The sequence below is a fragment of the Cottoperca gobio genome, chromosome 6 (genome assembly GCF_900634415.1).
Source record: "Cottoperca gobio chromosome 6, fCotGob3.1, whole genome shotgun sequence".
NCBI classification, from domain to species: domain Eukaryota; kingdom Metazoa; phylum Chordata; class Actinopteri; order Perciformes; family Bovichtidae; genus Cottoperca; species Cottoperca gobio.
Window position 1 is genome coordinate 22,009,554 of NC_041360.1, and position 17,174 is coordinate 22,026,727.

At 41.8% G+C, this 17,174-nt stretch overlaps 2 protein-coding genes across 2 annotated transcripts; both read right to left on the reverse strand.

The window, feature by feature from the left end:
• Positions 1–323: 323 nt before the first annotated feature.
• On the reverse strand, positions 324–3,594 carry LOC115010087 (myoD family inhibitor domain-containing protein-like). Its single transcript, XM_029434496.1, has 4 exons — positions 3,462–3,594; positions 2,987–3,076; positions 2,513–2,764; positions 324–1,591 (listed from the first exon to the last, which is right to left on the reverse strand). Exons 1-4 carry the CDS (start codon positions 3,520–3,522, stop codon positions 1,320–1,322), a joined length of 675 nt encoding a protein of 224 aa, XP_029290356.1. The 5' UTR covers positions 3,523–3,594; the 3' UTR covers positions 324–1,319.
• A 2,842-nt stretch (positions 3,595–6,436) lies between these two features.
• Positions 6,437–16,438, reverse strand: LOC115010080 (forkhead box protein P2-like). Its single transcript, XM_029434483.1, has 15 exons — positions 16,283–16,438; positions 14,162–14,266; positions 13,663–13,746; positions 13,317–13,428; positions 12,528–12,702; positions 11,986–12,090; positions 10,036–10,123; positions 9,535–9,672; positions 8,616–8,796; positions 8,457–8,527; positions 7,769–7,870; positions 7,541–7,662; positions 7,169–7,232; positions 6,926–6,999; positions 6,437–6,838 (listed from the first exon to the last, which is right to left on the reverse strand). The coding sequence occupies exons 1-15, from the start codon at positions 16,436–16,438 to the stop codon at positions 6,709–6,711; spliced, it is 1,707 nt and encodes a 568-aa protein (XP_029290343.1). The 3' UTR covers positions 6,437–6,708.
• Positions 16,439–17,174: the final 736 nt, after the last annotated feature.

Consider the following 17,174-nt stretch of genomic DNA (forward strand, 5'->3'; position numbering starts at 1 on the left):
GCAATCTTATAACATGAGAACCCGCATACAACTGAGCCGAGAGGTCGCCGCCTCTCGTTCCGGGTCTTACTGGGTCAAATTCATTAAATGCAACTTGATGTACAAACAAAAAGCTTTATTTCTGAAGAATAAAACCTGTATCTTAAATGCACAATAAGCTATTGTTGTGTTTTATCCTTTTGACGAGTGCCACACAAAGAGGCTGTGCATATGTTAATTGTATGTCTTTTTTATATAATAAAACAAATGAGTGCAGCAAGTTTCTGTGCTTGTTAATCAAAAAACACCATTTGGTTGTGCAGCAGAGTATCAATGAGTCCAGCTCTGGCTTCAATGTTATTCAGCCAAGATCTTTAACAAGCAGAACAAATGACCTTGACACATTTCTTTAAATATTTCAAATCAAATCTCTTTTACACAAAATTAACCAGGAGATACATAATGTATCTGTTCCTTTAGGTTCTCAGCGAGGTTACAAAGATCTGAGAACGCACTTCATGTTGCAGAGAGTTCGATACGAAGATGTACACCACCGTCTTAGCATGAAGACTGGAAACAGGTGGACCTCGTGGGCACGACAAGACTCCATGTCATGTAATAGTGGACTAAATAACCCTCTGTGAATGTTGTTTTTACACTTTGGTCCTTGTACTTGTAGTTTGCTGAGCTCTAGAGGTTCTGCTATGCAGATGTGTTTCCCAGCCTGTGAGCTAATTGTCTCGTGACAATATGAGAGTGGTATCAACCTTATCATATTACTCTCTGCAAAAAAGGGAATAAGTGTAAGTATGCAGGTGATTAGCTTAGCTTAGCTTAGTTTAGCTTAGCTTAGCTTAGCATAAAGACTGGAAGTGTGGGAAACAGCTAGCCTGGATGTGTCCAAAGTTTGGAAATGGGCCTATCAGTGCATCTAAACCTCAATAATTCACACTCTGTATCTGTTTAATGTTCAATCTGTACGCAAACAGAAGTGTACAAATGTGTGGAGTTACGTAGAGCAACAGCACGTAACTACATATTTCTGTTGGTGTGTAGATTAAACAAACATTCGTGAGCCTTAGAGATGTTGGGAGTCTTCCAGGATTCATAGTCATAAGAAATGTGAGTTTTCCCAAAATGTTTTGCTTATTGAAAAATGTTCTAGGTCACACTTAAAATCCCTTTTACTGAAGAAAAGCGTGAAGCACTAAAGTCAAATCTTCCCTCTTTTGTTTTAGTGAGAATAAGTAGTTGTTGAGTTTGGCAGCTGTCACAAGAAATGAATCCCACGTTTCAGTGTCTTCTACATTAGTCCTCAGGCCTGGTGGTCCAGCTGCCTCCTAGCTGCGATGGCAGATCTCGCAGCACTCCAGACAAAACTCCAGACACTCGGTTGGCTCGCAGCAAGACTCGAACATCACCGAGTGGCAGTGGGCGTGGCAGTTGAGCTCCTCCAGGGGCACCTCCTGGATGGCCGAACAGCAACGGGCGCAGGCGTTGCAGCAGGAGGAGCACAGGGTGTGGAGGCAGGAGGAACAGGCCTCCAACAGACCCAGGAGCAGCACGGAGCACTGGCACGACAGGCACGCCAGCAGCAGGTGTAAACAACAGTCTGTGTGTGAGGGAAAAATGAGACAGAAAAGTGACTAATCTACAAATATCTCATCTGAGGTCACAGAGAAGCTGCGGCGCGTTCTAAAAGCCTGTCAGACACCGTCAGAAATAGGGATTAACAATTCTATTAACCCTAAATTAATCTCTTGCATGTTTATTTGTCGTGCCGACTGGAACTTAAAAGAGAAACTACTCTGCGGCGGTGATCAGGTGTGATTGTGTTTACTTAATCACAGAGCTTCGTTCAGTCCTCGGGGGAAAATAAAAAAGGCCACGAGGCTGCCAGTGATGAACAACAACCAGGAAGAAGCTGTCACAAGATAATTGCTCTCCCGCCCAAATTAGGTGCAGATGAAATTGCATACATTAACCCCACTGGTGTGTTAGTGCATCTCTCGCGATCCCAACCGTTGTATTGTTACTCAGCTACCGTTTTCATCCTCACAAGGACCAGATAGTGAGTGAGCTCATGCAAATCGAGCTGTTTTATCCTGTTTACTCAAGGAAGTAAATGAAAAGCCGATGGCAGAATTCCCTGGGGAGTGGGGTTCAGCGTTTCTCTGCTTAGCCGCTCGAATTATCCACCCCCGCACATAACTTATGCTAATATCCATCTATGTGCGTAGATGAAAAAGGAGCATTATGTGTGGCTACCGTATTGATTTAATGCATAACTTCACAGAGATAACAACATGAACACAAGGATAAACAAGGAGTGGCCCTCCCCACGCTTTGATCAAACTGGGAGAAAGTGCAGCACTTTGAAAGTCTTCAAGGGAAACTTTTCTGAGCTCCATTTGTGTAAGATTGTCTTTGGTGGTAACAGAAAGATCATTTCAATGTCTCACTCAGGTTTGTAAAGCTCTCTCTCTTTCCCATAAGAGTGGGTGATAACAGTGAGCCGCATTAATGTGCCTACCAGCTGGTGGAGCAGTGGGCCGGTGTGAGCCCTGCACGCTCCCCCTGCTCCTCCTGCTGCTGCCGTGCACCGACGAGCAGCAGGAGCCCTGCAGTCGGCTCAGGCCGGCGGGGGAAGTGGGCAGACTGTGGTCTGGGACTGTGAGGCCGCATCGTGGGCAGGTGGGCTTCGGGGGGTCACACTGAGGCTTCCTAAACCCCGCTGCCTCCTGTGAGACCTCTGCTGGTGGGGCTGCAGCAGGCAGAGGCTGGGCTGCAGCAGCAAACACACACACACATACAGGGAAGATGGTCTCACTATGTCATCACAGAACAGGAATAGAGCAAATACAAGCGAGTTTAAAACAGTTTTGTGATCCTTGTGGAGCTCCTCATTTTCTCCAGGTGTTTTGGAAGCAGATAACTCCTTGTCTACACTCACAGCATGAGATTTTGCTCACTGTATTGTCTGCTGTACAGGTCGGTTTCCACTTACTGCTGATGAGGTCAGTGGGGACGGTGTTTCCTCTGCTAACAGGGTCACGTGCTGAAAGGATTTCCTGTGCCGATTTTAAAGACGCGCTACCTTGAGACGTATCAAAAGAAAGTCCTGTTAGCTGCGAAGCTATCGAAAGATACGACAGATTCCTCAGATGTCAATCCCGACAAAATGTTTCACATAAAGACAGTCCCATATAATCTGCCTGATAACCCTCACGTAATTAATTAAGATGCACCCGTGTCCTGTGGTGTCTTTTGTTTTGTGGTTTAGGGTTCCAGTTTCTTCTGGGAAATACTGAAAACTTTAAATATTGTTGGGATAAAAATGCTTAACCTTACAGATAAAAGAAATAGCAGTACTATAGTACAAATATCTCCCCTTTGTTTATCAGTTAAAGCTTAAAAACAAGTGGCCAGAGCAGCACTGTGTAAGTTTCAAGTCAAATAAAAGTTCTTTCAGTTGTACTTGCCTTCAGTTGTGTTGCTCTGTTCCTCCGTCCCATCCACATGTAAATGTTCTTTTAGTAACATGTCTGATGCTCATGACGGCTCAGGATCTCTGTTACACTTTGATCAAGCGTTCTCCTTATTCATCCTCCTGCTTTTGTCGGCACCGAGAGGTCAGGAAACCTCCCAACAACACCCGACATGCCGGACTGAGTCATCGCTCAGGAGACTGTGAGCTATACTGTGTGTGTATGTGTGTGTGTGTGTGTGTGTGTTTTTGTTGTTCAGTGACCTTAATAACACTCCCAGTCCCAGCAGATCCCTGAGTGGCCGCTCCAAACATGCTGATGGCAGAACAGCAGAGACGGCCCGAGGCCTGGTTGTGTGACTTCAGGTTGCCTTCTCTGTTCTGCTTTTAGTCACCTAACACAATGGAGACACATACAACACAAGTGTGCTAGCTGCATACTGTGTGTATGCAAGCTCTCTCGCCCTCTTATGCACATACGCATATAAATCTGTCAAAGTAGCACTATCTGGCATTCAGAGTGGGAATAAATGCAATTACTGTTTTACTCTGTAATGCTTTCAAATGTTGTTTGTTAGTCCGTTTTTCTTACAACACATTTGGTCCATCCCACATGGGATAAGAAAAGAAATAGGTAAAACATATATTGTACAAAACAACAACAAAACATGTTCTTGTTATAAAATGATATGTACTTTTATATACTTTTAAATAACAGATAATCGATCATAAATGCACAGAAATGAACATTTAACATTGATTTTCTTCTACTAATTTAAATAAGATTATCATGTCATATCATTATCATCTTCATAATGTAATAATAATAATATGTAACAGTTATTTATTGCACTAATGTTATCATTTCATATCATTATCATCTTCATAATGTAATAATAATAATAATATGTAACAGTTATTTATTGCACTAATGTTATCATTTCATATCATTATCATCTTCATAATGTAATAATAATAATATGTAACAGTTATTTATTGCACTAATGTTATCATTTCATATCATTATCATAACGTGTCTGTTACTGCAGTACTCTACGTGCCTCTGCAAAATGCTCCACGGGGACAAATTAATGTGTTTTGAAGTTAAAGGTCAACTTACTAGCTTTTAACCAAATCTCATGGTCTTCCTCAATGGATAGAATTTGCAAACTCCATGTCCATGGCCGGACTATTTCTTACCGACATTGTCTTAACATGCGATAATAAAAAAACACTGTTATTTAATGTTAAGTATGTAATTTCAGAGTCAAACATTTAATAAGTAATTTATTACAGTCAGTGACATTTAAATCTTTGTACGTGGAAATTGTGTGTTTTCCCACAGATGAGGATTTCAGGAAGAGATTGGACAGCTGGGCGACAGCATCATCCCGACATGCTGATGAGAAGATGAACAGAGACCAGCTCTTTCTGAGAGGCTGTTGACTAAGTGCTGTCAAAAGTGCTGCGTTGAAAAACATGTTGACTTGCCCGCCTCACCGTGAGTATATGGCACATCAAAGCAACACATAAGTGAAGCCGTTGAAGTTGTCTCGCACCACGCTAACTTTCAGTCAGTGAACGCAGCGTGGAGAAGGCAGTCAGAAGAGAATGTCATCTAATAGGCTGACAGCGAATCAAAGGGAGCGCTGAGAGGCAACAGCGAACTTAAAGCTAACATTGTTATCAGCAAAGACAATTACTGACATTAGTCAAAACAGGGAGCTGAAAAGAAGTGAGGCCTTTGTTCTGTGTCTTCACTTCATGGCGCTCATCAGTGGATGAGACGCCATCGCTTATTTATTTATTTGTCTTATTATTCTAGCGTTTTACACGATGATGTGATAAAAGAAAGGATAACCTAAAGTATTTTTTTACTCATAATAAAAAGACAAACAACCCATGAATATTAACAACATTTGTATTATTGTTTTAGTTCAAACAATCTGTTTGTATAATAATTTAATGTTGATCATTATTATTTGTAGGCACCTTTAATTCATGCATAGCGTACATTCATTTTTCCTCATATTTATAATTAATTGTTTCAAACACATTAATAAATAAACATTAAAAACTGTATTTTTAATCAATATTGTGAAGGATTTTAATTGTACTGATTATCTAATGTACTGTTTAGAAATATCCAATCATAATTCAGTTTGATTATTCTTATTTTTTATTATAATAAGCCAAACTAAAGCCCTGGGCAACATGACCCTGCAAAACAATATATTTAAAAAAATGTATTTTCAATATAAAATACCCGTTTACACACTCACCGGTGTAACCATGCCAGGTTAGTGTAGTGTAAAAGTATACTTGTGAGTAACAAAGCTTATCAGTGCACAACATTTATACTTGCTCTGAGAGTTTTAACCATTAATCACACGTGTGAATTATAAAATAAACAGCACTGACCAACAATTAACACACATATATTTATTACATTGTAATCAGACACTTTGGACGTACGATCACAGACACACACATTAGTATAAATACAGAGAGTTGTATGTGCACAGCATCTAATGCAAATACTCAAAATGTTATAAAAGTGGAATGTTTTTGCACAATCTTTATTTCAGTGGAAACATCGCCGTGTTAAACACACACACACACACACGTTACACACAGAGAAACGGGACAACGCGCACGAGACACAGTTTCTCACTTTTAAAAAACGGACATTGATGAAACACATGTGAGCAGGCTGATGTGCAAAGACGACAGAGAGAAGCCACAACACACACTATACATCTTATCAAATATTTCATCAGCACAACACATCTCTCTCTTTAATGTAGCATTCACCTTCACCCTGTGTTATGTATTTAAGCTATCACAATAGACAAAACAACGTTAATTCTCTACATCATATTATAACAAACATTTCTGTACTTTGGCCTTTGTATAATTACATAAAAGGGTTTTTCATGGTGAAAAAAAAAACCACAATTTCCCCCCCAAAGCAGCAGATCCCAACTCTATCGTCTACTGTGTACATCCTCCTGTATTTTATTTACATTGAAGCTAATCTGAGCTTCGAATGCATTGAGTCTCATATTTACTGCTTTTATCACATATTTAATCTATTAGTTTGAATATTTAGTAGTAGGCCAACACAGAAACCTCAGGGGGCACTATACTCCACATCCTTTTTCTTTAAGGCTACAATGTCAAAAGAACAAATGGACCGCCGCCGACACGTCAACACAATCGGAACAGTTTTCACCGTCTTGTCATTCAAGGTCAAACAAATGCTCTTCGTCGTCTTCAGTCAGGTCGTGCTGCAGGCTGGCTGCGTTTACTGTCGGCATCAGAGAGTCTCGCTCATGCAGATTCAGCGCTTCTTCTTTCTGGAAGAGAGACCTGCAAGAGGTGGACAAAACAAACACATTACGATCAGTTATCGAAGCGGCAGAGTCATTTCGTAGATTCACGATAAACAAAACTCACTGCTGGACGTTTTGTTTACTGTCGATGTTTGTTGCTTTGTTCTCCTGCATTTGACTTCTGCTAACACACTCCGTCTACAAAGAAGAAGAAGAAGAAGAAGAAGAAGAAGAAGAAGAAGAAGAAGAAGAAGAAGAAGAAGAAGAAGAAGAAGAAGAAGAAGAAGAAGAAGAAGAAATCAAACGGTGACCTCGACCAGTTCAACCTTCTGTAATCAGGAAAGTGTACTCTAACACGTGCTCTCACTTGTACGCTGTGAACGGTCCCATAATCGAGATTGGAGGACACATTTTTCATCAGCGATGGACTCCTGTGGGATAACAAAGGTAACAGAATAAAAAAAATGGATACAATCCATGTCTAATTCATGGCAAGCAAATCAATACCTTGTGTATATTCAACAGGACACAACATGGTAAACAGCAATAGTTTGAGGCAAGGTCAGAAACATTCAGTGCAATGCTGTGGATGCAATCAGGAACCTCTTTGGACACAGGGAGTACATGTTGTGCTCTACATCTCACAACAATGGCAATTTACAATCATTATATCCTCACTGAAATGTGTGCAGACACACTGGTGCCAGCGCTGTGGTAAACAGGAAGTCCTCTACCGTACCCTGTGATCTTCTGGGATCTCCTCCTCTGGTACTCCACCTCATCCACCGTCCACACCGCGCCTTTCACGTTCTCTACGCGCACAAAACACTTGTGCAGACTCAGGTTGTGGCGCACTGCGTTCTGATCCAGAGAAAATCAGAGTGAAGGAGATATTACTGAATACATGCTGCATAAATCAGGTATGAGACACACTGAGGTCACAGTTAATTATCTGCCGGAGCGATACCTTCCAGGTGGCAGCGTTGCGTCTGAAATAAGCAAACGTCCGCGTGAACCAGTTGTATATCTCGTTGAGCGTTAGTTGCATGTCTGATGTTTCCATAATAGCCTGTAGATAGAGAGGAAATGTAGGACATTACATCAAATGAATGCCCTGACTTCTTCACTTCTGATCCAAGGAAGTAAAATGTATTCTATGAATTCTCTTTAGAATAAAAGGTCAGTAATCATCTTATTGACACAAGACAAGTGCAGGACTGCAAATAAGGGTTATTTTCATTATCGATTAATCCGCCATGTTTTTTAATGATTAACCCATTATTCAATCCATCTTTTTCTTCTATTCAAATCCCTTTTGTTGTTCCATTGGCACAAATATATTCAGTTTCGTATCATAGGCCAGCAAATGATCACATTTAATAAACTGGAACCAGGCGATTCTTAGTTGAAAAGTTGCTTAATTGACGAAATTGTGTCGTAGCCAGGTGATAACATGGCAATCAACACAAGAGATGTTGTTCATCGGCAAGAAAGGCCTCTAATATGACCACCGAATACAAAATAGGAAAATCAGAAAGGAGAAAACATCTGGATGCATCTAAATTGCACAATTAGTCTACAAAAACAATACATCTAAGTTACCTACACAGTGTCTAAAGAAAGAAATCACTTCTATTCCAAGTCATAGACTGTACCTGTCTTATCAGTGTTGCGTAGGTGAAAGGTGGTCTGATATCGTTGTTCTTGTAGAGCTCGTATTCATTGTCTGAAACAAGACAAGTCATTGTAAGTGGAAGATGTGCTGTGAAGTATTTATGATTTATGAACATATAAGTGATTAGTATTTGGTTAACCTGAGGACAGCGAGTAAACCAAAGGGTGATGCCGATGTCTTATGGCCCCGGCACATGATGTGTGAGTGGGCGACTCTCCTTCGCTCCCCTGGGATGGAGTGCCGATGGGGGCCAGAGGTTTGGGGGACACCTGGGGGGAGTCTGACGGGCTCAGGTTGTCGGTGGCAGCGACTGAGCTGAGCTGAGAGCGACACGAGCAGATGATCCAAGTTAACAAAGGAACGAGGGGAAGGAAAAAAGACTGACGGAGAAACAAAACAGATTGGGAGATTTTCAACCGAGTGTAACAGAGCGATTTGATTCGCCTCCTCAGAGGTGATTCCACTAATACCTCAAGAAGAAGGAAGCCAATTATTGTTAATTATAGGGTGAAATTGTTTGGAGAGTGTTGTGATTATGGCGCAATATTTGCAAGATTAACATCTGATTAGCTTCCACATTACGAGAGCATGTCTGCTGTCTGAAAACACAAAGGCAGCCAACTGGCGCTCAACAGCTGGAAAAGGAAGCGTTCAGGACTCGCATCGTGCAGGAAGGATGGAGATCTCAACAAAGGATAAAGTCATGTGAGAGGTTATGGTAAAAAGGCGCAAAAAAGATCAAACTTTTATAAAGAAATGTGTTTGTGATCCGATCTGGCAACATCTTTCTGAGTAGGTTCAAACATTTCTGACCTTCATCTCATGCAGGTGTAACCCCTAAGCTATGCTTTTTTTGCAACATATTTTTGCAACTCATCCGACTGTAAAAGGTCACCGGGTCAATTCCAGGCTGGCGGTATCTTCATCATCAGTGCTACAGAAGACGAGGTTTTATTTTCACTCTCCACTACATATTTGGAGTTTTTCTCACAGCTCAGAAATGCCGTCCAGTTCACGGCTCATTTACTTTGTCTCTGTTGTTCACTCAAACTATCTACCTGAAGACTGTGGAGGTCAGCAGCCGTGTCAGATTGTGGCGACTGGAGACTCGCGGGTGCAAAGATCGACTGAGACTCTAAAGATGGCAGATGCAGGTGAGCCATCATCGCTCGCAGACGCTCCCGTTCTTTGCAGAGCTGTTAGAGGAGATGAAGGGGGGGAGAAGGAAATCAGAGTGAACGGTGTCACTGAACACAGGTTGTTGAAATGGGAAGCTGTGAACCAAACACATTAAGCGAGGGACATTTTCTTGCTGTGTCAAATATCAGAGAGGAGGCGGTTGGGAGAACATGACATGAATATTTACCGTGAGCGAAATCCTGTGTTGCAGACTAATATTACTGCTATCAATCACAGAGGAGACCATTTTTAAATCAATTAAAACTAATCAACAGACTCCAAAAAAATGTTTTTGCATCAGGTTTACATGGCCACTCGCTCACATACAAGCAGCAGTTCTAACTTTTGTTGTTGGACATCTTGACAGCACTCGTGCCTACCTGAAGCTCAAGTTGCTGAACAACCTGCATCTGGACTCTGCACTGCGCCGTGCTTCTGTCATCCAGAGTGTGCTCGATGCCTATGTGTCTGAAACAAAAGGATTGGAGTTAAAGGAATACTCTGCTGAAGATCTGCCTATTCATCCATCCATCCATCGTCTACCGCTTATCCGGGGTCGGGTCGCGGGGGCAGCAGCTCCAGTAAGGAACCCCAAACTTCCCTTCTCCGGGCCACATCCTCCAGCTACGACTGAGGCATCCCAAGGCGTTCCCAGGCCAGTGAGGAGATATAATCTCTCCACCGAGTCCTGGGTCTTCCCCGGGGTCTACTCCCAGCTGGCTCAGCTCTCTTTTGGTCACAACGGTGCGGTAAAGTGACTGTAATACCGCCCCCGCTGCTCCGATTCTCCGGCCAATCTCTCGCTCCATCGTCCCCTCACTCGCGAACAAGACCCCGAGGTACTTGAACTCCTTCACTTGGGGCAATGGCTCATTCCCTACCCGGAGTAGGCAATCCACTGGTTTCCTGCTGAGAGCCATGGCCTCAGATCCCAACCGCTTCACACTGCACACTTCACGCTGCGAACCGATCCAGTGACTGTTGAAGGTCACAGACCGATGATGCCATAAGGACCAAATCATCTGCAAAGAGCAGCGATGAGATCCTCAGGTCACCGATCTCCTCCACGACTACGCCTCGATATCCTGTCCATGAAAATCACGAACAGGATTGGTGATAAAGTGCAGCCCTGGCGGAGGCCAACGTTCACTGGGAATGAGTCCGACTTACTGTCGAGTATCCGGACACAACTCTCGCTTTGGGCGTACAGGGATTGGATGGCCCTCAGAAGTGACCCCCTCACCCCATACTCCCGCAGCACCTCCCACAGTATCACCCGGGAGACCCGGTCATACGCCTTCTCCAGATCCACAAAACACATGTAGACCGGATGGGCGTACTCCCAGGCCGCCTCCAGGATCCTTGCGAGAGTGAAGAGTTGGTCCGTTGTTCCACGACCAGGACGGAATCCGCATTGTTCCTCTTCAATTCGACTACCGGCCAAACCCTCCTTTCCAGTACCTTGGAGTAGACTTTACCGGGGAGGCTGAGAAGTGTGATACCCCTGTAGTTGGCACACACTCTCTGGTCCCCCTTTTTAAATAGGGGAACCACCACCCCGGTCTGCCACCCCCTAGGCACTGTCCCAGACTTCCACGCAATGTTGACGAGGCGTGTCCACCAAGACAGCCCCTCCACACCCAAAGCCTTCAGCATTTCTAGACGGATCTCATCAACGTTATGTTCGAAGCCCCAGCCCCAGTTTGTGACTCTCATGTCTTATCCTTCCTTTCAAGTCACAGAGATGAGCACCAGTTTGTTCTGAAAGATAAATTCTGTTCATCTGGATCCCAAGTTACGACTCTATAAACTATGAATGGTGGTATCCAGGAACGATTTATCTTGTTGTTCGATAAAGTTAAAAGGTTACATTTATCTATGCTAATGTTACTTACTAATATTTTATATTTTCATGTGCTTATATGTTTCTTGCGCTGGACAAAATGAGAAAACACAATATGTCATTTATGGCTAGATTTAGAAATATTTGAAATTGCAAATTGCCAAATATAATTATTATTGTGGAGTGGACAGAATGTTTTTTTTCCCAGATGTTTGGAAGAGTTCTTGAAGATTAAAAAGATAACTTACAAACAACATTTAGTGCCGTTAACTGACCTACTGGGTTTTTCAAAGATCACCAGGATTTATCTCTCAGAAAGATGGACGCACGACTCTGTGACTTGAATGCAATGATACAACTGGGGCTCCAAAGAGCCACTTTTCAAGCCTCCAGGAGTATTTAATACTGGAATATTGCTTTAAATTACAAACAGAAAAGGTGCAAAAAGTCAGAAAGTGAAAAGCATTAGGATGCAGTTAAAACTTACTTGATGAACTGGTTTAAGTTTTCACACAGCGACTCACATCCGGGCCAATTGCACACACCGTGACCGTAGAGAGCGTGTGTGGCAGCGCGCTCGACTTTGACAGCACTAGAGTGAAAGTATTGTCATGAAAACACAAGAGCCAGACAACAGCAACAAAAACGAGAGCAAAAGCAACAATAAAACAGACACCAGCGTGTTTCCTTTTCTTTTCAGGTGGCAGAAAATGACAGAGAGAGGTGGAGGGGAGCACTGGAAAACAAATGGAAAACTATTTACTTTTGATTTGGGACATGTAGTCATGTAAACTTTTTCTTTGCTGAACCACTTCAGGTGGTGGAACACAAAGCAAACAAACAAGACAAAATATATCGTCCCAAGGGGAATTAAAAGTGAAGCCTCGCAGCAAAAAGCAAAGCAGCTTCCTCACCCGCACCTCCAGAGAAAGAAAATGTCTACAGATGACAAGTCTTTGATGTTTGAGAAAGAAGCACTATCATCTCACTTCTTAAAATCAGTTTACAGCACAAACACACAGATCGTACCATTCTGCCCCGCGAGGAGGAGAAGACTGCTGGTCGGCGCTCTGCATCGCCGTGACTTTTGTTGACATTGTGTTGTTCGCAGAAGAGTCCTGATTGGCCTTCGATGTGATTTTATCTTCAGTTATTCCGTTCGTGAGCTCTTTCCATATCTGCTGCATCTCTGCGGGGCTGAAACCTGATATAAAAAAGAAATGTTAAAAACATATATCTTATTATAAATGTCTCCATCTGAGTGTTTAGTGAAGGGAACTGCAAACATAATGGATTGTTCATTATCTGTATGTGATGTATTAGAAGCAGCTGAGCCGGCATATCTTTTACAGAGTTATGATAATTACTTTATAATGATTTCTTTTCACGCCTGCACCTTTCCTGCTCTTTCCCACCTCAGCGCTGCTTGAGCGTAGAGCAACTTTCTTTTTCTTTCATGACATCATGTAACCTCTCTGCTGTAATCCAAGAATAATTATCTCAGCTAGAATATTAGTCGTGAAGAATTTTCTGCTTTTAGGTTTTCACTTTCATCATTTGTCTCTTTTGAGTTTAGTGCAGTTATGTAACAAATGTCCCTGTGCGGAGGTCGCTGTGATTACATCGTATCTGATGCATCGTTGCTCTATCTTGATGAAGCGACATACTACAGTAACCTTACTGTCAATGTTAACCTCAAATGTGAATTACACCACTAAAAACACAGATACTATACAGAGAATTGAAACATGCAGTACAGCTGACATCCCTATTTCTTTCTTTCAACAGACACTGCTACTGAGGGAGAAACATAGTGACCTGGAGAGAGGGCAGGAGAGGACGGGACTGCTCTCTGCACCCGGAGGAGCTGCTGCTGCTGCTGCTGCTGGAGCTGGAGGAGCTGCTGGAACACAAGCTGCTGTGCAGGGAGCTGAAGGACGGAGAGAGACAGTATTGAGGTGAGAAGTGAGGTGGTATTCAAGTGAAACTCTGCTCACACTTTCCTTTCTCCTGCTAGTTGTGTGAGTGTCGATCCTAGGGTAAAATCAGTGTCATATTCTGCGTCTGGAAAGAAAACATTATTCTCAAAAGCAAGCAACAAACATGTTCCCTCTTTAAAACCCAGTCAAAGAAAGATATAAATAAAGCATAAATAACTACTTACCTCTCTGACTTTCTTGATGGGCTTTTGTTGAAGCAGCTGCAGATGAATCTGTTGTTGCTTCTTGTAGAACTCCTTCAAATGTTGCTAGAAAATGAGTCATGGACCATTATTATTATTATTATTATTATTATTATTATTATTATTATTATTATTATTATTATTATTATTATTATTATTACAGACAGTTACGCTCAAACAATTCCAGATTCTTCCTTTCGAGAGATCCAACGAGCACTTTTTGTGCAAAAGAAGCCAATTTGAGGTTTGAGGTGTTGTATTGAATGAACTTAGATAGTTCCTGAGTTTCAACTCATTATGACAATTAAGCTAACTCAAGCTAATCAACACACTTATGGCTAATGTCAACATTTTATTCACTCCTTTAGTTAAAGTCATTTCAGTCCAATACATATTTGGATGACTTTATTCTGCATAGGTAGGCTATAGTCCAGTATTATTAGTAGTAGTACCTTCAGTATTTTAGTATTTATATAAATACCTGCTGGAGCAGAAGGGCTTGCTGCTTCTGGTGGATCAGAGCCTGCAGCTGGTTGGGGGACAGGAGCTGCTGCAGCTGCTGAGGAGCCATCATAGCCAGAAACACCTTCAGGAAGGACAGTAAGGATGAAATGACAAAGGAGCGAAGGCAAGCGTACGAGCGTGAGACACAAGGCGAGTGTCATGTGTTAAACAGTAATAGCCGTCGTATAAATATGAATCTTTTTTTCCTCCCAATCCAATTACAAAACAGTGCTGTCAACCCTTTGTGAACATCACCATGCTGGATTGTGTCATTGACCCTGAATGAGATGGGAGATAAGCTGACCAGATGATTAGCAACACAATTACATGCTTGTTGTGACTCCTAATAGAAGTGTATGGGTATTAATAAAGGCAAACACTCACAGAATAATAACTGATCTGCACTGCACTGATTGAGCGACAAATATAGAGTGACGGTCTCCTTTTGTATTCAAGCAGAGGCCAGAGCAATTTACATGAATGCGTTAAGAAAAAACACTTACAAATCCAATATGTTGTATTACAAACAATGCTAAAAGATAATAATAATAATGCTTTCAATTGATTGTTGGGCAAGATATAATGTATTAGTTGAACAATATCTCTTATTTTCTACAGAGGAAATGTCAATGGCTATACACAGATGTGTCTGTGACCTGATGTTTCAGTGAAGCCTCGTGTCAGAGTAATATCTAAGCGGCTTGCAGGATTTAATGAAAGAAGAAGACATCAGGGACTTCAGATTGACATTTTCCTCTTCAGTCCTTTGAGATAATACCTCCTGTGTTTCAACCAGACTGATAAGATACCTAGAGAGTTACAAAGAGTAGAAATGATGATGAAGAATTCACACTCTGGCACGTGGAACCATCTGCATTGCATGAATGATGTGGTCTTATTTCATTTGATTTTAAAGACTTACACAAGTGTTTAGGCATTTTAAGTCTTTTACATGTGAGGATTTGCTGCTTTTTCTGAATAGGACAGAGAAAGTAGTGCAGTATAAGCAGATAATGTGCAGCATTTACTCAACAATGTTCAGTATTTAAATACACAAAAAAGGTTTCTTTAAATGTGAGTGGCTTTGCCCAAATTGAATTGAATTACAGTTGCTAGCATGCAGCCCTGATCTTACATTGTGTGTGTCTTTCCTGAATCCTCTCGTGTCTGTAGTTGTAAAGAAGAAACTGACACGCAGCCGGCTTCATTATCGAGCTTTACAAATCACTAGTTGACCATTGGATGCTGCGGTAAAAGAAAAATAAATAAATGACAAATTAAGACCTTAGCTTTTTAGTTTTTAAGTCTTCACTGTAAATAGTCTTCATTTGTAACATGTTGCAGAGTTTGGAGGTTGAGAAAGTTTCACATCACAAGCCATTATTACGCTTTGAAGACTGAAGTCACATTCTTGCATCGATGGCGTCGTGATGTCACACCCGCTGAAGATCACAACGAAAATAGCATTCAGCTCACACGGCTGCACGCTGGGGTGCTATGGACACTCATTATAAACAGTGGCAATGCTGCTGTTGTTGTTGCATTGTTCAGACTCTGCAGGGTCACGAGGTGAGTGTCTCGTGCAGGTTTAGAAAGTGAATTAAGAGCAAAGAGCTGAGAGAAGCTGACGAGACGTGAGAACCGACGGAAGGAAACGGCGGTGAGCGTGCGTTCATTATCATCTCGTTTCATCGATCCCCTTTAAGATTAAGATTCCCAAGGATGGAATCACAACAAACAACCACACAATGATGTTGGGTCATGCTTAGTTGCCTTTCACTTGCATCTGTTTGGTCTGTGGACAATTATTCCTCCCTGGCTCTGACTCACAAACTAATAACGAAGGACAAATAGAGTTCTGCGTGTCAACTCCCAACCCGGATCAGATCTCATATGAAATCCCTGCCACTGTCAACAGAGCAGCGGGCTCCAGGTTTGGTGTCCTGTCAGAGGACGTCCAATATGGAGCTGGTATTTCTCTTGACATCTGTTTGCCTATGAATGTTCTATTTCCCGCTTATGAAGAGGAGGGAGAAGAGACGACGGTAGAGGAGGAGATTGAGGGGGAGGTTGAGGAGTAGTAGGAGGATGAAGATACCTGTTTATGGTGGAGACTCTGCCAGTTTTCCCCACTCACTCTACTGCAGGAGTCCCCATTAGCTGCTCTCTCTCCTGCACCGACGTCTGTGTGACTGAGCAGGCTGCTGGCTGGGGTTTGACGGGCTGCCGTGGGACTGAGAGGAGACTCAGGCATACCAGCTCAGCTCCTAAAGGAAAACAGTCAACACTAAATAAGCTGTAAGACTCAAACACTGTGGATACAGTTCAGCGTCATTGCTAAATTACACCTTTGTGTGGCCTTGCGTGAAAGACTTAATAGCAATGGGCATGTTTTTTTAGAACATACAAAGAGGAAGAATAAAAATATTCCTTTGCACAACTGAAATAAACAACAAGGCTTCAAAAATGTAATATTATAGATGCAATTTTACAGAACCACAGACTACATAACGTTAATACATCTATTTAAACATTTATTTATGTGAATGATCAGGAAAAGAAACAGTAAATTTAGGCTACATTTAAAATCATCCAGACCTCATGCTTAAATAACATTGGCATACTATAGTACTACTAGCTTTATTAAATGAAATATGCATTCACTATATGTCCAAATATATATTTTTAAATGCTGGACAGTTATCATACGGCATTACTTTTCTCAAATCGGTGATATTTGACACAGAACACAGTCGGTGCATGTATCTGTCGCTTCTTATCGGCAGGGCATGAAGATCCAGGAAAGCTTGCATTGAGTTTTTTCAAGTCTAACTTTTTAATACACGTCTTAACTTATCTCGGCAGTGCATGACATAGAAAGGTAAAATATATCCTTCTTATGCACGATACATTAAATACAGTCTATTACCTCTACAATTGAGCACAAATAAGAGTTTGAACTTTCAGCATTAACTCCTAAAACATATGAG

What these genes read in the sequence shown, in the direction of transcription:
- LOC115010087 (XM_029434496.1), bottom strand. Translation starts at nt 3,522, where the DNA reads ATGTTACTAAAAGAACATTTACATGTGGATGGGACGGAGGAACAGAGC. An exon ending in CCCCACTGACCTCATCAGCA is followed by an intron (nt 2,765 to 2,986) that starts GTAAGTGGAAAC and finishes TTGCTGCTGCAG; the next exon opens with CCCAGCCTCTGCCTGCTGCA. An exon ending in GCCCACTGCTCCACCAGCTG is followed by an intron (nt 1,592 to 2,512) that starts GTAGGCACATTA and finishes CCTCACACACAG; the next exon opens with ACTGTTGTTTACACCTGCTG.
- LOC115010080 (XM_029434483.1), bottom strand. Translation starts at nt 16,438, where the DNA reads ATGCCTGAGTCTCCTCTCAGTCCCACGGCAGCCCGTCAAACCCCAGCC. An exon ending in GGTTTACTCGCTGTCCTCAG is followed by an intron (nt 8,528 to 8,615) that starts GTTAACCAAATA and finishes GTCTTGTTTCAG; the next exon opens with ACAATGAATACGAGCTCTAC. An exon ending in AGTAAACAAAACGTCCAGCA is followed by an intron (nt 6,839 to 6,925) that starts GTGAGTTTTGTT and finishes CACCTCTTGCAG; the next exon opens with GTCTCTCTTCCAGAAAGAAG.